Source organism: Periplaneta americana, chromosome 3, assembly GCF_040183065.1.
Source record: "Periplaneta americana isolate PAMFEO1 chromosome 3, P.americana_PAMFEO1_priV1, whole genome shotgun sequence".
Lineage (NCBI taxonomy): Eukaryota > Metazoa > Arthropoda > Insecta > Blattodea > Blattidae > Periplaneta > Periplaneta americana.
Window position 1 is genome coordinate 131,639,476 of NC_091119.1, and position 22,304 is coordinate 131,661,779.

The 22,304-nt window shown below is 34.6% G+C and overlaps 1 protein-coding gene across 1 annotated transcript in view; it reads left to right on the plus strand.

Moving 5' to 3' along the window:
- Positions 1–22,304, plus strand: part of SAK (Sak kinase) — a 42,532-nt gene that overhangs the window by 4,218 nt on the left and 16,010 nt on the right. Inside the window, exons 3-8 of the mRNA XM_069821625.1 lie at positions 4,342–4,552; positions 7,979–8,091; positions 13,919–14,011; positions 17,034–17,177; positions 19,948–20,085; positions 21,238–21,473. Of these exons, the coding sequence (XP_069677726.1) occupies positions 4,342–4,552; positions 7,979–8,091; positions 13,919–14,011; positions 17,034–17,177; positions 19,948–20,085; positions 21,238–21,473 (935 nt within the window). The remainder of the gene's footprint in view (positions 1–4,341; positions 4,553–7,978; positions 8,092–13,918; positions 14,012–17,033; positions 17,178–19,947; positions 20,086–21,237; positions 21,474–22,304) is intronic.

Consider the following 22,304-nt stretch of genomic DNA (forward strand, 5'->3'; position numbering starts at 1 on the left):
TTATGATTTGTTTAATGTCATTAAATCGTACAGTATTGTCTTATATATAAAGAAGAGACTTAACCTAAGATCAAACACCTGAAATGTATAAATGAAATATGTAACCTGAGTTACCAGACAAACCATTCATAGAGAATAATGTTGATTTATGCCTTATAATATATTCAATTAAATGCAAACAATTTTCGCGTTTTAAAATGTGTATTTGAGTTTATTCAGTAGGGTTTCCATATCATTTAGTGATCAAGATGCCATTGAAACCAGGAGAGAAAATGAGAAGGTGGCGACAGAAATTAAAGGATGAAGGAAAATATGAGAAGTATTAAGCAGTCCATTCTGGAAAGCATAATCCCTTGACAATTGTATCCTATAATTTAGTCATGGCAAGGAAACTGTTGTTGTATGTATTGACAGAATTCGAGAAGAAATACCATAAGCTATTGAAGATGTGTACATTTGGTCTGATGATCCAAGTTCACAGTTTACAAACAAATTCATCACAGCAAGTTTGGCTATTCTTGAAAAACGGTATAATGTAAGAATTATGTGGAATTACTTCGCCACATCCCATGGCAAATACACTATAGACAGAATTGGAGGTTCAATTAAGCACCAAGTGAGAAATTCTGTCATAAGACGAGAAAATGTTATACTAACTTAAATGCTAAACATTTTGTATGTGTTGCCAAAAATTTTCAGCAATAAAAGTCTTAGAAATGACAGCTGATGACATTAAGTGTAGGAACACTGTAATGAACTTGAAAGGAGTTTTTGATAATGTAGCTCCTTTTCCGGGAATTTCCAAAATCCATTGTCTGCACTTGGAAGACATTAAACCAAAGGGCTATATGTTAACAAGACATGCCACATCTGCAAAAGAGCCTCATCATAACAAACCCAGCAAGAGAAGAAACAAATTTTACTAGGCAGTATATAGATCCTTTTCTGCACTTTTCAATTACAACAATTTATTTTGTGTGTACAAATCAGTGATATACAAATACTAGGTGGGCGTCATGCGCGTAGGCGAAATGAGATGATACATAGCATTTTTAAATAGATATCCATTGCTCTTTTCTATATTTCTTTTGTAAGAAATAAGTAATAGTTGAATATGAAGCAAAGTAAAATGTCACTTTACAACAATAACGAGCACTTTGAAGTAATACTGTGTTCAAAATCCAGTTATATATTTGTAACACCAAATTCGATATAAGAGTTCTTCTGTAAACATGAGGTTTTCGTTTATATCACGCACAAAAACTACAAGCTGTGAGGTGTCAGACACATCTGTGCTTTCATCAAGAAATAATGAGAAACAAATACTAGATTCTTTACATGAGTATTGTACTTTCTTATTCAGTATCCCTTGATAATTCTTTTATTCTCTTGGCAATGTTTCTGAATAAATACAATTCTTCGTACTTTATGTCATTGGTAGATATTTATTTATTATATTTTATTTAACTACTCTCGCAATTGCCGAGGTTATATCTGTCCCTGGTGTGCTGGAATTTAGTCCCGCAGGATTTCTTTTACATGCAACTAAATCTAATCACATGAGCCTGTCGTAGTTAAGCACAATGAAATGCCATCGATCTGGGGCAGGATCGAACCCACCACCTCGGGTACAGAAGGCCAGCACTATACCGCCTGTGCCACCTAGGGCGACTCATTGACATATCTCGGTTGCATCATCCAGAATACAACTTTTAACAAAAAGGTCACTCTGAGAAAGGATGACACGTCTTTGCAGTTTTAAGGGACATCTTATAGCTTACTGAAAATGCCATACATTTTTAATCAGACATTGCAAGATAAAATAAGGAAAGCGCATAGTGAACTGTTACGAGTTAATTCAAATTTAAAAATTAGGAATGAAAATATTTAATATAATTCGTAATTAATTTCAAAGACTTATATCACAACATATTTATACTTTTCTTCGTGATAGTTTTTGTAATGTCTTTAACATTGCATTTTTTAGATACTTTTTCTTAGCATATTGTGCACTGGGTGTCCCCACCACTTTTTTACTTAAAAATAAGTCTCCAGTCTGGATTACATTTACTGCATGTTTTCTTTCATGTAGCCAGCATACGCATTGCACATCCCTAGTCTACTGTTTCTACTAAACACCTACTAGACTAGCTTGTTCATTTGGTATGTCCTTTTCTAATCTGCCGACGAGAGCTATGGGCACACTGAGTTCTAAAGTGCCCGCTTGCGCCTATGGGCATCAATTTACATGGCTGGTTTAGTAGATAGGCCTAATTGTCTAAGCTGTCTCTCTCACTAATACAAACCAGAAAGAACAAACAAGTAGAATTAAGAAAACAAATGTGGGGAAAAGAAGAAAGTATGAATTATCACAGCCTCTTGTAAAAATGGATACTATTTTTACGAGACTTTTTAATTCAAGTCACTGACTTATGTTAACAAGGCTCTTGGCACACCCATTCTTTTATTCATTTTAATATAGTACAGGTTGTGTTATGTAGAGTTATACCAGTTTATTCACAGGACTATATAACATTTCTTTATGTACAGGTTTCCATTATTTACAGGTACTAATATAGTCAAGTTTCACTGTGTGTGTTTTTTCTGAATGCTCCCTTATCAAGTAATAGGCCTACTACCTGTGATTAATACACTTCCATAAATCTTTACAATTCAACTTTCTTAAGTAAACTACACATATTACACCAGTAAACTTTCACAGGTAATATATTGTTGCTTATATTTTAACATTATTATTCTGTCATTGGAATAAGCTTATACATGTTTTTTTTCTTCTCTTATATCCCTGATAATTATGACAAATCTGATTATATTTTATTATTTCGACCACAATTATCTATGTTAACAGTACCAGCATAGTATTTACAATTATTTATAAAATATCTATTCACACCCACACACACAATTTATTGGTATTGGCATAAGCTATTTACATATTTACCATGGATCAAAGTCTATTTTGTGTGTGTGTGTGTGTGTGTATGCGTGCATGCGCGTCACCTTCGCATTCTTTCTGTCTGCTGCATGCTTTCATCTCTGGCAACATATCATCTGTTCCTGGACATTTCTTACAGACTATACTCAGTCTCATGCACAGCTCCCATATAGCTAATGAGGAAAAAAGTGCACTTTCATTTCTAATGAAAACCAAGTAGTGTCTTCAATTTATACTGATTTTGCAGCTAGTATATTTCGTATCTTTAAAGTGGTTGATTAAATATTCCTTTGATAGGGCATTATTCTTGTTGGAACTTATCTTTTAAAGAAGAAATGCAAGAAGTGCAAATTTCAGAGATATTATCCTGAGTGTAATGTGCTGTCAAAATTTTGTGTTATAAGATTGTTCAGAAAGTGGTGAAGAATTTGTTCATTATTAAATAAGAACAAATCTTGTGCTAAGAGAGTCCAGATCATGTTTGTGAGATTGGAACTTAAGCTCTAAAAAAGTCAACTTGCTGTATAACTATGAAATCGAAGTTTCACTGAGATCAATTTTTTAGGAGACTTAAATTATAAAGTTTTTTCCATATAAAATTTCCAACTTTCACAGCCTGGAATGTCCTGATATTAATAGAAAAGTAATTTTTTGTAACTGGAAGCTTTAGTCTATTCATGATGTAAATGTCAATTCATTTTCATAACAGATGAGGAAGACATGGTGTCATGTAAGTAATGTTATACATTTCCGAAGTTAAAGATTTTGGATGACTGAAAACTCCTGTGCTATAAACGAAATTCCATTACACACTAAAAAAAATGAGTCGCAGTGTGGTTCGTAGTTAGTGCTTATCAAATTATTGGCCTATTGTTTCATTATGAGACATATTCTGACCATTATGCAAATGACATGCTAATACTACTTTCTTTTGCATACTTAGACCTACTAAAGAAGAAGAAAAATACCACGCATATTTGCAATGAGATGGCGTAATTACGTCAACATCTCATTACTCAGTGGTTATTCTACATGAATAACATGGACTCAGGCCTTTTCGTTTTTCTGATATGGATGTTTGTCATTTTTGTCTATAGGAACATTTAAAACAGTGTGCCATAATAATCTTCACATGATTTAGAAGCTGAGATAAAGAAAAATAGTAGTCCTTGAAATAACGCAAATAGAACTCCAGAAAATCTTCCAGAATTTTCTTTGTTGATGTCAGTTATGTATATAACAAAGGGGACCCCACTTCCAACAATTGCTTTAATGTGAAGATGAGTGAATTATTTCATACTTATTTCGTTATTTTTCCCCTCACCTACAGAACCCTAAAAGTGATTCTGCATGACAGCCGAATGCAATGTGTCTATTGTTTTCAGATAGATAAAAAGCTTATGCAGGCAGCAGGGATGGTTGGCCGTGTGTGTCAGGAAGTGGCAATTCACTCTCGTCTGAAACACCCTTCAGTCCTGGAACTGTATACTTTCTTTGAAGATGAAAATTACGTATATCTTGTATTAGAACTGTGCCATCACGGAGAATTACAGAGGTACTTGAAGAATAGTGCCATAGTCTTGGATGAAGAGGAAGGTAAATTTGTTACATTGTAATTAAATTATTTCATATGATGAGCTGTAATCACGCTGAACAATAAGAAGCATTTAATAGATTGACATAAAATATCATAATATTTGATCCCAGTCAATTCATTTTGTTAAAAACATTTTATCAAAGATTCTGAGGTTCATTTCCCATAAAATTAAGTTTTTGGCGGTTAAGCGTATATGGAGGAGGTATTCTCTTTTCGTTTTCCCAACCATTCTCATTTTACCATTTCTCCTAGTGTCTTAATGTTTGTATAGCTCTGATGAACTTTAGATGGAAACTTAATAATCACCCTATATTACTTTGTTAGCATTAAGTAAAATTAATTCATTGCACCCAATGTACATTAGCAATTATATGAATGAACTGTTTGTTTAAAGACTACGAGAATACTCTTTCATTTTACTTAAATAGATCAGAAATGACAAAAGAAAAAGAAAAATATGTTATATTATATTACATTATACAGGATGAGTTTTAAGTACAAACTTCAGGGGGTGATTCCTGACTGAAAATGGAATACAAAAGTTCATATCACCTTGTGTCCGGAAATGCATAGATGGTACTGGCGACATTCTCTCATAACTTGCAGTGGCCGCCCTCAGTAGCGCAGTTGGTATAGCACTGGCCTTCTATGGTCGAGGTTGTGGGTTCGATCCCGGCTGAGATCAGTGGCATTTAAGTGTGTTTAAATGTGACAGGCTCATGTCAGTAGACTTACTGACATGTAAAAGAACTCCTGCAGGACAAAAATTTCGGCACACCGACAACACTGATATAATCTCTGCAGTTGTGAGCGTTGTTAAATAAACCATAGAAAATACTTGCAGTGTGCATTTTGTGTGTTGCAGATAGTGTGATTTAAGCAACGTAGAAGCACAATGGTCCGGTATTCATTCCAGGATCAAGCCGAGATGGTGTTCGTGTATGGCCAAGCAGGTGGAAATGGTCGAGAGGCAGCACAGATGTACCTAGCCACGTACCCTGGCAGACAGCACTACCCACATCGCAAACACGAACACCATTGTGGCTTGTTCCTGGAATGAATACTCGACCATTGTGCTTCTACATTGCTTAAATCACACTACCTGCAACACACAAAATGCACACTGCAAGTTATGAGAGAATGTCGTCAGTGCCATCTACCGTGGAAACTATGCATTTCCGGACACAAGGTGATATAAACTTTGTGCTCCGTCTTCAGTCAGGAATCGCCCCCTGAAGTTTGTCGGTGGACTTAAACTCACCCTGTATTATATTACATTATATTATATTATACACCCACTCCGCTGAGTTAGCTCTGTGGTAGCACATCTCTCTCCAGAGTAGCTGGCCCGAGTTCGATTCCTGGTGGGGTCAGAAATTTTCTTGTAAAATTTCTATCTCTGGACTGGGAGAAGTGATGGTGCACAACTTCTGATCACTAGATTGTGCATCAATAAGCCTGGGTTAAATCCCAAATCTCTCCGCAGTGCATATGAATATAAGGCATATGTCATTGTTAATAGTGATTCATCTGTCTGACTGGGACGAAGCCTGACTGCTCCCTGCTCTTCAACAGGAGTAGGCTACGGGTTTTCTTTCTCCTTTCCTCCTCATCATCATCATCCTCACTCATTCCCTACACGAACACTTACATATATGTTCACCCTAATACATAACATTACTCTCCGCAGATGCACATCATGCATAGCATGGCCCACTGAAGTGGTGTGCAACTTGAGAATGGTTCTCAGTTCTGCCATCTATCCGCAGTATGCAAAACCCAAATCACGTAAGTGACGTGATGTGGGTAGGCATTGGATACACAAACACATATTTTACACTCTCCGGGAAAAATCAGTCCACCTATATTTTCTATATAATTTTCGTCATTTGTAGTTTTGTGAAAATAATTTTAGTTGCACTGCAATTCTTTTAGTCATTAATTTATTTCCTGATATGTAACAATGTACCAATGAATACGTAATAGCCAACAATGATCTGAAAAAAACATTGTGTATAAATTTCTCAAGCTGATTTCAAGGAAAGTGAAGAATTTTACAGACCAGTAAGCTCTTGTGACAATATTTGAGTTACTTTATTGTGTAAAAATGTCGGTAAGTCCTACTGATTCAGTAAGAGTTGTCGCATTAATGGAAAATGGGAAAAAGTCAATGTTATGTGGCTAGAGTTCTCAGGATTCCTCCATTGACCATACAGAGAGTGTACCAGAGCTTTAGAGAGACAGGTGGTTATTCCAGGAGATCCAGTTCAGGAAAAAACAAGCAACTTCGACTTGTGACAACTGCTTTATTATCCTGAACACATTGAGAGGGTCAATCAACAACTGTTGAGACCAGAAGACCCCTCCAGGAAATAATATAAGTTAGTGTGAGTGAGAGAACTAAGAAGACATGTGGAGGAATTTGGAGTGTTATCCACAAGACCAGTTAAAGATCCAGAATTGCTCTGAAGCATCATGTTGAACATTTACGTTTTGTCAGAATCACTCTAATTGGTATCTAGAGGAATGGCGATGAGTATTGTTCACAGATGATTCGAGGTTCAGTGTACAGCCTCCAGATGGACGTGGATATGGAGAAGACAAGGAGAACGTTTTTCTCAATGCACCTTCAGTTCACTTGTCAGTTTCCAAGGTGAATCAGTGATGATGTGAGTAGGCATTTCTTTTGAAGCTCGCACAGAACTCATTTACATTGATGAAGGTTATTTGATTGCACCAATGTATATCGACGAGATTTTAATTGAGCATGTCGTACCGTATATTGGTGAAGAGTTCCTGTTAATGCATGAAAATGCCCGTCCTCATGCTGCAATGAACTTGGATGAATTCCTTCACGATATTGGATTGAATAGGATGACATGGCCAACACAAAGTCCCAACATAAAAACCCTATTGAACAGGTGTGAGAAATGCTAGGAAAGAGAATTAGAAGTTTCCTCAAAGCAACTTCTATCAGCTCCAAAATGAAGAATGGAACAGCATCAAGCAGACTGTCATCCAGAATCTGATTGAAGGATTAAATAGGCAAATGGCAGCAGTCTTACAGTCACAGGGAGGCAATACCTGCTATTAGCAACACCTAGATGCCACAAAACCATGAAACATTTGGAAGAAAGCTATACTTTTTGCAGATTTTTTACATGTTTTAATGGTACCTCTTGTTTGATGTTGAAAATAATAAAAACAATAATAAAATAAGTTTATTTCCTTAGAAGCATTGTTTTCGTTATTTCATAATGACTCCTGGTTGTTACATCATAAAACCAAAACAATTGAGAAATTATAGGTGGCCCGGATTTTTTTGCCAGTGAGTGATATTATATTATGTTATATTATTATATCTACTATGGTAATGTAGTTGTGGAGGAAATAAATAAATCTATTTTTTTTTCTCTCTTTTCTAGCTAGCCACATTTTTCGTCAGGTTGTTCAGGGTTTGCTGTATCTACATTCACATAAAATTCTGCATCGGGATATGTCTTTGGCCAACTTGCTATTAAGCAAAGATATGAGAGTAGTAAGTGTGTTGATTTGGTGTAAATTTACAAAAAGTGTAATGTTCATTTCATTTATTATATTCCATAGATCTTACATTAGCAATGAAGCTTTAAGATGTGGAACAAGTCAAAATTTTAGAAGATTACAATTAAAATTTTAGAAATTTCTTACAATTTTTACAATTTTGCAGTTTTTTACAATTTTTTGGCGAGATGTAATGAGATGAGGTGATATAGTTGTATGATTTTTTTGTAATAATGCAGATAAACTAGTATTTAGTATTGATAAAACCAAAGTAATGAAATTTAGTACTCATAATAGTCCTCAATTTTCTTTTAATATTAGGTTAAATGGATAATTTATCTCAAAAATAATCTAAACGCACAACATTTCTTGGTTGGAATTGGATAATCACTCCAACTGAAATATATTACTGCTAAATTGAGCTCTGCTTGTCATGCATTAACTTTCTTATCCTCTGTTAGCAACATAAACATCCTTAAAATAGTACACTTTGTGTACTTTCATTCTGTAATCAAATATGGATTAATATTCTGGGTTAACTCATCTGAAGCTAAACATATTTTGTTTTATCAAAAATAGCCCTATGAATAATGACAGGTGTGCGTAAAAGGATGTCCTGTAAAAAGATTTTCAAAATTTAGAATCTTGACCTTACCTTATGAATACATTCTTTCCCTGATGATACTTTTAGTGCTAATCAGAGCATTCATAATTTTAGGACAGATCCCTATCTGCCATCTGTTAGTCTCAGCTGTTATAAAAGAACAGTTCACTGTCCATGTAGTAAAGTCTTGAATACACTGCCTTATTATCTTAAAACTTTGAAGAGTCCAGAGAAAAAGTTTAGGACAAAATTAACTAAATTTCTCTATGTTCATACCTTCTACACAACTGATCAACTGTGTATGGTTATGTAGACTGATGTAATCTACTTACTTTGTACAGTTAAATGTCGATATAACGGAATTCTATGGACAGTGAAGTTATTTTCGTTGTATTGACATTTTGTTGAACTGAACAAATACAACATTACCATAAAAAATTCAAGTCATGGAGTAAAATAATGAATGTAGAAAGTGTAGGTGCAATGATGGAATATTGTTTCACTGTGTCAGACTCCTTCTGGTCTTTGTCTGCTTTTTCTAACCTTTGTAATTTTCCTTTGAAGAGAAATGCTTACATTTTCTCTTTGCTTCTATATTGTTTGACATGCTTTACCTGTGGATACTCTCTGCATACTGAAATTCTGATCAGTCAGCATCTTCTGAGATTGTAGGGCAGTATATATTTTTAAAGGACAAAACCAGCACAAATTTGTCTCACGCATACAACACACATTTAATTTTATACAACACATGGACAAAACACAAAAGCTGACTACAATCTATACAAAACTAGACAGATATTGACAGTTTTCTCTCGCACACGCTGGAAGGGAGCGACATTGTGAAGTTGTGCGGTAGTGTAGTGCGGCTCTTTGCGCTGCCTATCTTCCATATCGGTACTATGCAGCTGACATGAAATCGTAAAATCATAAATTTGTATCATACAATAGTTTTTGACCAGGCTAATAATACTAATAATAATAAACTATGAATGAATGCAAATATGGTACATAGTGTGTAAGCGATAAGTTGTCTCCATTAATACTTTACACCATTGATTTTTTTCATACTTGAAACTTAAATTCTTTAAGACAATGTGCAGAAGAAACACTGCCGTGAAAAATTCCACATCTTGAAGTGAAGTTTGCAGCTTTTTTTAAAGTAGGATGCTCCTTCTGTAGGTAATATAAATATACATGCTGCCGGATTGCATGCTCCTGAAAGGTATCTAAATTTGTCACCACTTTTCCACTTTTCTTTTTTTTCCTGGACTTTCAAGTCGGGAAGTTCCATCCTCTTACTCATTCAATTTAAATTTCTCCTTTCCTATTTTAACGATGGTGTACTTTCATATTTTGAGAGCCTCTGCAGTACTATTTACTGCCTGTTGTACAGGAATAAGAGGCCTGCCATTGTCTCTTCTTTCTCGAAATAGTCCCACACATTACAAACCATTTCTCTCACCTGACTTGTAAGAGGAGCACCTTTTTCGTTACTTCTAGACTTCTTACTGTCCCTTGTAGCACTCCTTTCTCCCTCTGAGCCCGTGGATTGTTTTGTGCTGCTAACTGCAGCCTTGCGACATTGTGTAAGTGAAACAGACGGACACTATAAATCTCGTTACAAATACACTCACAACTAAATTAAATTTAAAACTAAACTTAAACTTATTCTACCTTCATCAACAACAAAATATCTACGAAAACAATAGCCACTACAGAACACAGTAATGAAGATTCAACACTTCCAGCAAAGCAACTGGCTACCATGTGCTTGCTGCAAAACAGTCGGCAACATCAGCCTGTTGGCATGGTCTCTGATTGGCTAGTTTGAACGGTTGTCATGGTGACGCTTTGAAGCCCCTGAACTGTCAATACCTTTCTAGTTTTGTATAGACTGTATAGGCACATATCTATGCTGGATTGACTGATCCGATTTGTGACAAAAAAAGTGCTTTAGGAATTACATTATGAGGACAGGGGTGAATACTCATTGAATTAGGCTACGATATTTATTTGTGTTGTTAAACAAAGAAAATGTACAAAAAGTATTCAATCGGTCATATTTTGATGAAGGGACATATAATGCATACTGCTTATTATGATTAGTTTCTAATCTGATAACATTAAACAATTTGTAACAGTGATCGAAAAAGTTGTTTTCCATTTTCAATATAAAACTACAAGACAGTACTATGTTATTAGAACTTAAAAGAAAATTATCTATTGATCTTATGTTGCCTTTTCTTTTCACCACACATTTACTTAACATATAACTGTCAATCAGTCCTTTGTAGTTTTATACCCCTTTTCATTTTCATTCTTGGACTGGCAAGTGTCAGAGACAAGGCACAGGAATGATGTACAGTCTCATCTGCATTGTAAACATAATCCAGAGGGAATTCTGAAATAATTTTTGGTCACTGCTTATATATCCACCTTTCTGGCACAGAGAAGTCAGCATCCTTCTGCTGGCCATGCATTTGTGTATATGATATTTTCCCATTTTCTTAACAAGTTCCTCCTCTTTTTGTCATATGAGGTGTTCATCAACACGAGAATCTTGTTCACGAATATTGGGCAAACCGTAGTTTTAAGGGGTTAGATACAGCTTACAGCAGTAAAATTTTGGAAATATTCAACATTTTTTTTCTCCATTACTGTTTCTTGCACAATAATGAAAATTGTATGTTTAAAACACTGTCCTTCTGCTATATGATAAAATATTTTTACGATTAAAAAAAAAAGATTTACTCCCTCCCCCCCCAAATTCAGTTCACTGTGCAGTGATGAAGCGTTTCCCAATAACCCAAAAACTATCCAATATTCTGTGATGAAATTTGTTGTGTGTATTTATACATGTCATATCAACAATATGATGCAAGATCACTCCTCTGCCTTTGATAGATTGTCTGATAAAAAATAAATTCATTTAAAAAATGGTCAAATATCAGTATTTTCTTCTAATACAAAAAAAAAAATATTATATTAAGGAATGTCGTTGAAAGAGCATGATATTGTAAATATGAGTTTCAGCAATAAAGTAAAAGAGAGAGAACATGAAACAGTTAACAAGTTTATGAGTTATGACGGAAATGCTTCATCACTGCACAGTGAACTGCCACCATTTTTAATTTTGAAAAAAAAAAAAAAAAAAAAAAGTAAGTTTTTTTTTTTTTTTTTTTTTTTTTTTTTTTTTTTTTTTTTTATAGCAGAAGGATAGTGTTTTACACATACCAATTTTCATTATTGTACAAGATACAGTAATGGAGGGAAAAAAATTTGAATATTTCCAAAAATTTTACTGCTGTAAGCTGTACCTAACCCCTTAAAGCTGACTCCATCTGACAGTCTTTCCCGCCACGATTCCACTTACAGTTTAAGTTTCCATTTTCCGTTGCCATTCTCAGGATATTATTTCAGTTTTCTAAAATTGAAGGCTATGAAATTTGTAACTGTACTGCTATATTACGTTGACTCATTTTAATAATAATAATAATAATAATAATAATGATTTATTTTAGCTGGCATTTTCGGTAATTTGTTATAGTGTTTAATAATTGAAAGTTTATTTTTATTCTTTAAATCCTTTCGTTTATTTTGCACACTTGCTATAGTTTCACTGCAAAAATATGACCATCACAAATCAAATGCTGAAGCTAAACTGTTGGTATATTGGTTTTACTGTTAACACACAATTTTAAAAAGAGAAAGCTACCATAACTCTCATAAAATTGTTAGGGTGTTGGAGGGAGGGAGAAAATTCCACTGCATTGTGTTTCAATTACCTCTATCCCAATCTATTTCTTGAACGATTGTGCAACCCAGACAGTGTGCATTTTGTTGCCTGCGAGAGAAAACCACCCTCTTCAACTGGCGATTCTCCTTGATAGATTGTAACATTGACCAGAGACAAGTGCTATAGTATAGTATTTCCAATACTGGTACATAATCAGGTACGAAATTCATAAATCAGCAAGTAAATGTTAACATAAACCAATCATTCATTAAAATAAATAAAATTTTTGCAGTGTTTTAGTATCTCTTCATGCAGTATTTCATAAAAGTAATAATATTGTCTGTGATTACAGTTTTATTTTATTTTTTTTAAGTTCTAACGATATTTTCGTAATACTGGCATTTGTGCAAATTAAATTATTTAATATTGCTCTTTATAGAGACGTGGACAAGGATTACGAATATTTTTGTTGAACTGAAAAATTCCTTAAAGTACATGGTGTTTCCTGTATTGACATTTGACTGCATTATAGATATAAAATATATCTTGACTTGGAATGTCTATGTCAGAGATACAAAAGATCAAATAAAATATACATTGCAGTGTTAAAGAAAAAAAGTACGTATTGTATTTTGTTACTCTGATTCAAGTGTAGACTTTTTACGTAATGATTGGGATTTTCTAAGTTCTCCTGTTAAGTTTTTTACCTGTTCCATATCTTAAAGCTATATTATTGATGTAAGATCTATGGAATAGAATAAATGAAATGAAGCACTCACATTTAGAATGTAAGTCTATATAAGTTTCTATTTTCTCCAGTCGAGTTTTTCTTTCATAATTTATGTAAAATTCTCCTTAATAGATTATAAGTTATATATTTTCCTTCGTAATAACTTTCTTAAAAATATGTATTGAATCCTTACAGAAAATAATAATGACTGAAAATTTCTCCAACATCTTTGCAGTACATAGTATGGACAATCTGTCAGAAAATATAGGATTATACAAGCTCTAAGGTTGTGGATAAATTTCCTAAAGAAATGATTATTACTGGAACGGCTCAAGAGCACAACATGGCAGCTATGCTTTTTGGAAGTTGAGCTACTGTCACTGCGTATATTAATCACTTTCGAAAGAGAACAAAGCAGTGAAACTGATGTCTTGAGCTAAAAATTTTGTTCTGTTTTGTCTGTTTACATAATTCCTTTATGTAAATATTTGGGTAAAATATCTCCAGAATTTAAAGTTACTTGGAATAGCGTTCATTTTATTCATAATGAAATTCTCGTATTTTGTAATAACAAATTAAATGACACCAAGAGGATTTCCCTCTTTAATATTTTTACAATGTTATACTCTTCTTGCTGAACACTATAAAAAGTGTGTTGTCATGATTTCATTGTTTGTGATGCTTGAATTATCTTAAGAATTCAAATTTTGTATATAATCTTTCTATATTTTCACTTTTTAATCTTACAGAAAATCGCAGATTTTGGACTAGCAACCCAATTGGCTCGTGCAGACGAAAAACATCTTACCATGTGTGGCACTCCAAATTATATATCACCAGAGGTAACTATGAAGTATAATAAATAATTATTTTTGGTTTATTGAAAAAAAACAAAGTTAGGTCTTAACTGTTATTTTTTTTTCTAATTGTATAAATCACAAATTTTCTTTACAATAAGTACAGAATGCAGAACTTAGTCTTAAGCTATGAGCTGATGAGATGGCCAATGTCAGGAATGCCATTTGTCAGTGACCTATAGTATTGTCACTTTGATCATTACAGTCTACAAGTTTCGCTTAAATCATTGAATGAGTTGGACATCTGCTTATAACAGCTTGTTATGAAAACATCCTTGAGACAGTGGAGTAACGAAAAATAAAAACTCTTTCTAGAAATTATAATACCAGTATTACTTAATTTTGTGCGGTCAGTAGGTAACAGTAGGAGAATAGACTTTATTTATTCTGTTTACCTCTGGAAAGCTGTACAATTAAGCAGTTAATAATTTTAAAAATAAATTTTACATTTCCAGAGTCTTGCTTTATTGGGCATTTGACATAGAAGTTAACTTCAGCAAGGTATACACCACTTAATTCTGATTTTCTTGAATACTATCACTGTTCGTTTTGTGTCTGTATTTTATTTTCTCACTGTATATTTATCAAAGTCATATTTATATACAAACTCTTTCAGTTCTCTCAAACACTTTGTGTACAGGCACAGCACGTAGGTTGTTTATTGCTACATTCCTTTTCATAATACTCTTATACTCAACACACATCTGGCTTGGCAATGTATTTCTAGTTCCTTCCCTTGGTTGATCTCTCTTGCTTGCTCCTTCTGACCTGTTTAATAATAATAAGTAATAAACTGAAGTGAAAGTACTGTTAAATACACATAGTGTTTGCTTCGGGCATGAGTTGAGTGAGTGAACTCAATTGCAGTTAGTTGAGTCACACCATTTCAGGGACATGTAATGTGCGTGCATGCTGCACAGTTTAATTCTGTAGTTGCCTCCACTGTGCAGTGTGGTAAATCTCTTAAAGATCAAGGTGTGTCATTACCTTTATTGTAAAAATGTATTCCCTATATACGCCATGAAGATGCTTGGGAGCATGGAGGTAGAACTCGCTTTCTTGACCTCAGCACTAGAATGAGGTGGTGTTTTTAGCACCACGCTTCAATCACATTTTACCTCCAGGAAGGACCTGATAATCAATTTGTTAGGAGGCTGACTGATCCTTGGGAACTTTCTGAAAAGTTTGGCACTGAGAAAATCCCGACACTACCTGGGATTGAACCCAAGACTTCACAATTCGTAGTCAGTTGCTCTGTCAACAGAGCTAACTGACTGCCCGCTTTCAGTGTTCTTTCAAATGTAATTTTAGTATGTATGCATTAAATTAGAATGTTAGACCATTGAAATACCAACTGAAAAGTTCACGTTAGAGTAAAGAATTTTTTTGTGATCTATAACACACACAAATTTGAAACTAACTCATATCAAGATGATTGTAGATAATTTAGAGGGAGATTCCCTGGTGTTTCAGTTCCATGTAGAGAAACATTGTTTAAGGTGCTTGCCTGCTGGCCTGAAGTTGCACTCGGGCACAGGTTCGATTCCTGCTTGGGCTGATTACCTGGTTGGGTTTTTTCCGAGGTTTTCCCTGACTATAAGGTGAATGCCAGGTAATCTCTGGCGAATCCTCGGCCTCATCTCTCCAAATATCATCTTGCTATCACCAATATCATCGACGCTAAATAACCTAGTAGTTGATACAGCATCGTTAAATAACCAACTAAAGAAAAATGTAGAAAAACAGACAACTTGTTCTTAGATTAAAGGAAACGAGATCATTAAACGCAAGAATTCCTAAGCCAAAGTGAACAGTTCTGATGAAACAAAAACTCGAAATTGGTGCATCATTGGAACGTTTTCCAAATAAATCTCTACATCGTGTTTCACAGGAAGTAGTTATTTCAAAAACCTCAGCCCATAATGCAACTAAACTTTAAAGACTGAAACTTTACAGAGTGGCTATAGTCCAAGCATTTAAACAACTTCTTTAACACAGGTTAGTACCTATTATGAAATAAAAATATAATTGTTTTGCTGCTATTATTAGTAAAAATTATGTAGGGTGGAAGTGAAATAACCCTGCAGATTTTCAGAGCGAATAGCTCATGTTGTATGTAACAAAAAGTGCCAAGTGGAAAGTTCATAGTTTTTCCCCAAATGTTTAAACCCTCTTATTCGGTAACTATTGTGAGTAGCATCGTGATTTTTGTCTATATCGATAGGAAATCTAATAAATAATAATTTATCCCTCTGGTGTATTTCAATAGCATGGACGGTTTTCGTGTAAATTTAATTTAAAAACCACTAATTTCAAGCTGCTGAATATTGCGAACAGATTACAATGTCGTAGCAAGAGAGGGAGGCTCGCATACAGAGACAGACCTGATTTCGTTGACCTTTTACATCTTTATTACTAGAAGAAAGATTACTGTGTTAGTGGCGTTGTTGCTGGAGTGCTGAAACTTCGAACTTAATTTTCTAATTAACTGTGCCTTTAATCACAAAACGTAATATATGTTTCTATTTCTTTAAGTGTACCATATCGTCCCTTTCAATCTGCAGGGTTATTTTACTTCCACCCTGTATTTATTGAACTATGCTGAATGTTACAGATCGAAATTACTCTGTCTACACTGCTCACAACTTGCCACGCATGCATGCATTTGATCAGCCCAGACCTCAGTCATACACACTATAATATAATTAAATAATTGAAAACAATCGCTTAAAGTGACAATACAAAATGACTACATATGATAAACTACAAGCACGATTATCACTTAAAAGGAATTTAAAGTGTGACTGATATATTAGTTCTGTGAGCAGCATTCTAATAAATAATAGAAATGAATGTAAAGAAAGCGCATCATACTTTCTATTAGACATGTGCCTTGAAAATATATTCTCATGTTTTGTGACAACATTTTGTACACATTTGTAGGAATGCTTAAAGTGGTTTTCATCTCTAAACACAGGCAGTCTTCATAAATGTAATTATGTTCTAGGTAGCAACAAGGAGTTCTCATGGGCTGGAGGCAGATGTGTGGAGTCTGGGTTGCATGCTTTATACATTGCTGGTTGGGCAACCACCATTTGACACTGCTGCTGTGAAAAGTACTTTAACAAAGGTGGTCATGGCAGATTATAAGGTATGAATTTCGACTATAAAATAGTAGTATTTTGCTTGATAAGTCATTGTGTTACCTTTACATAGACGATAATATATGAAATGTGTTGAGGAAGTAGGTATCATTTACACATATCTAGTGCACTGTCAGAAGTATTCTTTGCCCTGTGTATTGACTTTATTTTCAAGCCGCAGATGCCATTTGGTACATATTTTCTGTGCAACCAAGCGAAATTCACCACCAGATAATTATGTTAAGTTGTTGTTGTTGTTTTCTAATGCCAGGCGTTTGACAATAAAGTCATTTGACCTCTTGCACTCCAATATTTTTCAAAGATATTATCATGACCAGCCACTGAAGCACAGATTTTGAGGTGTTCCGAATCCATTTCTTGGTTTGAGTTGCACAATGGACAGTTAGGGGACTGATATATTCCAGTTCTATGCAGGTGTTTGGCCAAACAATCATGGCCTGTTGCCAATCTAAATGCAGCTACAGACGATTTTCGTGGTAAATCGGGAATTAACTGTGAATTTTGATGCAGAGTTCCATTTTTTCCCTTGGGATTGTGTTATCAAATTTTGTTTGTTGAAGTCTAAGTATGTAGATTTAATAAATCTTTTCACAGAGTAATACGTAGATTTAGTAACAGGTCTGTAAGTAGCAGTGCTGCCCTTCTCTGCTAAAGCATCCGCATTCTCGTTTCCCAGGATTCCACAATGGGATGGTATCCATTGGAATACAGTTATGTTAAGTAAGTAATCCTTGACATGATAGCCCATGAAGGATCAAGGTCGACCAGCCAACTATTGGCCTCACATCCACATGCCTCAGCTGAGGCCAACCAGTATAGGGGTAATGTTTGGTCAGCACGATGATCTTTCTAGCCATTACAGCTGCTTTTCGAAACTGGATTTCACTACCTACCACAGCTTACCAAATTTATCACAATTCTGGCTGGACACCTATCCCATACACTGGCTGAAATTTCATGAGAATATTTCTTTCCATGAGGACTTGAACCAGCACTCATCCCATAATGTGAGTCCAGGCAGGAAGCCTTAGACCATGATGTTACACTATGGGACTAATTATGTTAATCAATCTTCTTAATGTCTCCAGCTGTTTGCTGACAACATAAAGTCCACTATAGTCCACTGTAGCCTATTCAGTTGTTGTTTTCACGAGAAATGAGAGGTATTTCGATCGGTGTTCATTATAGATGCCTGTTGCTAGTAGCCAGAGTTGGGGTGTAGTCAATATATACTGCAAGACTGTGTCTTCTGCAACTTTTTGTAGTTTATGGATGGACAGTATAGAAGAATGTGTTCCAGGTCTTCATCATGATTATTATACCACAGACAAGTAGGATTATCAGAAAGATGAAATCAGTGTAGTTACAATTGTGTGACAATGTGACCTGTTCTGACTCTTGTTAAAAATGTTTGAACATGTCTGGGCAAGTTTTTGTACATTTTCAGGTCATTTGATTTCTTTTGTACGGACTATAAAATTTTTATTTTGTCAGGAGAGAGCCAATTGTTGATTCATAGGTTTATAAAATGAGACTTTACTGAAGCAAAGGCACTGGATAGAGATATCACTTGAAGAGGTTTTGATTGCAAATATGTTGCCTATTATGCAATGTTAACTTTCTAGTTTCCAGGTATACCACAATGATTAGATATCCATTGAAATGTTATTTCCTTTTGGAGTTTTTTTAGTTTACTTAGTTGTTTCTGAATTGGAATAATTCTATATGCGTGTAGCCCTCTTGGAGTTGGTAAGTATGCAAATAGTTTTTCAGAAATTTGGATAACACACTGAAGAGCAGCATCAATAGCTACATATTACACTAATCATAATCCACAGTTAATTCCCGATTTACCACGAAAATCGTCTGTAGCTGCATTTAGATTGGCAACAGGCCATGATTGTTTGGCCAAACACCTGCATAGAATTGGAATATATCAGTCCCCTAACTGCCCATTGTGCAACTCAAACCAAGAAATGGATTCGGAACACCTCAAAATCTCTGCTTCAGTGGCTGACCATGATAATATCTTTGAAAAATATTGGAGTGCAAGAGGTCAAATGACTTTATTGTCAAACGCCTGGCATTAGAAAACAACAACAACATATTACACTAATCAAATTTCAGATGTATACAAACAATAATAGTTCTTCCTCTGACATACACTGTCATGTGAGGTATATTGCCTGATAATAGATGTACATATCAGCCAGAACCTCAATCAGAGGTATAGACCTAATTATGGTTCATTTAATCACATGGCAATATATTGTAAAGGAAGACTGGGGTTCTGTCCCAGAAAGATCATAGTGAGATTTATACTGAACATTTGACTTCGGAAGAAATTTTGATTTCTGCTGCTAATCTAATTGAAGAGTTCTCTCGAATAAGGGTGTAACGAACAAATCTATAATATACATTTCAGGAGAAAAGAAAATAATTTCAGGAACATATTTCGTTAGGCCTATATTTACTAGCTGAACCATTTGATTCATCAAGGATACAAGTTTATTCAGCTATTGGATGCATTCATTTATTGTTATAAATGAATGCTTAAAAATTACTTTTTCCACCTAAGTCACATATTTCATTAATTCGATCTTACACCCATTTTCGAGGGAGGTCTTCATTTCCATCATTGCTGTATATCATACCTCATTGGTGCAGAATAGCTTCTGTAATTTAGATATGTAGTGAAAGGAAGAACTGAGGAATTAATATTGATAATTCAGTGTATGTATTTTTTTTTATTTATAGGTTCCAACACATTTATCACCTGCAGCAAGAGACTTAATAGACCTGCTGTTAAAGAAAAACCCAAGGGAAAGAATAAAATTGCAGAATATCTTGGATCACCCTTTCATGAAACGCAGTCACACTGAATTCTTGCAACAGGTATTTGTAATATCACAAATAGTACTATGTTTGAATGGTTAATTCTTTTGCGTGATTTTTAATTATGATAGATTGATAGTGATACCTGTTTTAGAATTTCGATACTGAACTGCAATTTTAAAGCGAATGTAAGTATTTGTTCAAGAATTACTTTATTACAGTTTCCTCAACTATTTTAGTTAGTCCGATATTTGGAGTAGGAAAGGTACTTTAACAATAGCAGTTGTAATTGTTTATGGTGCTGGGCCATCTGCACTTAACACTTTACTAATATATTCTGTGCATCATTTGCTACGTCTTATTTAAAAAGTAAGCAAAGGATTCCCAGGTTTAAGTAAATTATGTTTCCTGGGGAATATTGGACCTTATCTATTTTAGTGAAGACATCTGGATTTCATTCCCACATGGTGGAAATGATGGCAATATTAAACGTTGTGGTCCACCACTGTCGAGTAATGGTTAGCATGTCTGACCATGAAATGAGCGAGCCCAGATTCAAATTCTGGTTGGGACAAGTTACCTGATTGAGGTTTCTTCTGGGGGTTTCACCTCAAACCATTAAGAGCAAATGCTGGGTAACTTTCGGCGCTGGACCCTGGACTCATGTCACTGGTATTATCACCTCATCTTATTCAGACACTAGATAACCATAGTAGTTGATAAAGTATCATAAAATAAATCTTTTAAAAAAATTAAACCTTGTACAACAAACCAGTCTTCGGATTATTGACTAAACAAATAGACAAAACAATATGTCTGTTAACCTACGAATTCCTCTTACACACCACTTCTGAGCGATTTTCCAACCTCACGACTGGGGATATTGAAAGTTTTTATTTATCAGAAGTGAGAATTATTTTACAACTACAGTCATAAATTATTTTTGAATGGTAAAAAGATAGCATTTTTCTGTAAAATACAGAACAGAGGTGAATTATGCCATATGAGCCCATAAACTTTGATTTAGTGGAAGTCTAATTCATTGCTGAAACAGAAAGAGAAAAGAGAAATCTCTAAAGAGTAAAAAGTATCCAGTCCTTTTCCCAAAAATATCTATTTCTCTCAATACTGGTACTTCCAAGTATCAGTGTATCGAAAGTATCAAGGACCTAACTCTGCCTTTTAATTAATGACAGATTTTCTTTTTTTCAGAATCATTTGCCAGGGGACACTGCTGACAGTGGAATGGGTACAATGTCAACTAACACCCATTCACAGGAAACAAGAGATAGTTTTCCGACTGTTAATGATCACAGCACCAGAAGTTCACCACCTCTATATTGGAAACATTCTGAAAAATTATTAGCAGATGCTTTGACTGCAAATCTACAACTGGACAGCAGCAAAGACGCTATCGTGGGGAAGCAAACAGTAAAGATAATGTCCAGGTGAACTATGCAGACGTATTCTTTAACCCTTTGTAGCTTCCAGATAATACCATATTTACTTGTTATAATATGTCTAAGATTGATTGGTTTTTATGGTACGAGACAATCTTCTTCAGGGAAGAAGAATCCATAGATGTCTGAGGAGAATATAAGTTGATTCCCTAGCGTTAATAGGCATTTGAGATTTATATAAAGAAAAAGGAGATTAAGTATTAATTTGTCCACTGATTGAAACATAAAGTTGTATATGTACTAGAGATGGACAACACAATTCTTTTTCAGAAGTAGATTCCAACAATTCAATCATATATTACGAATCGATTCTAATGATTCGTTCACGATTTTTCCAAGTCTGCGATTCCAGCTACCGGTACTCTTTTGAATCATCAATGACTTCACGATTCTTCCCAGTCTGTGATTCAAACTATTCTTTTGAATCATCAACGAATGACTCACAGGACACTTCCCTTTGCAAACCATTGGTAGAACAAAAACACAAGGGACATAAAAATCGAGAAACTGATGTGTCAAAACCAATAAAAATACATTTAAACTGGATATAATGTACATTATATGCATGTTTTTATCCCCAAAAAGGCCAAAACATGCAAATATGCACGGAGAAAGTACCTATATTTGGAACCAGAAAGTAATGAAATGGATAAGTACTAAATTTGAGCTATGTCCCATGTTCTGATAAAACATGCATTTGCATGGAATTCTCGTCTCTAATCATGACCTTCATTAGTCTACAGAATTGGCCAAGATTAATTATAATTTATTAACTCAACCTTATACCAAGTACAATTTTTTCCATTACATCTCTATTTC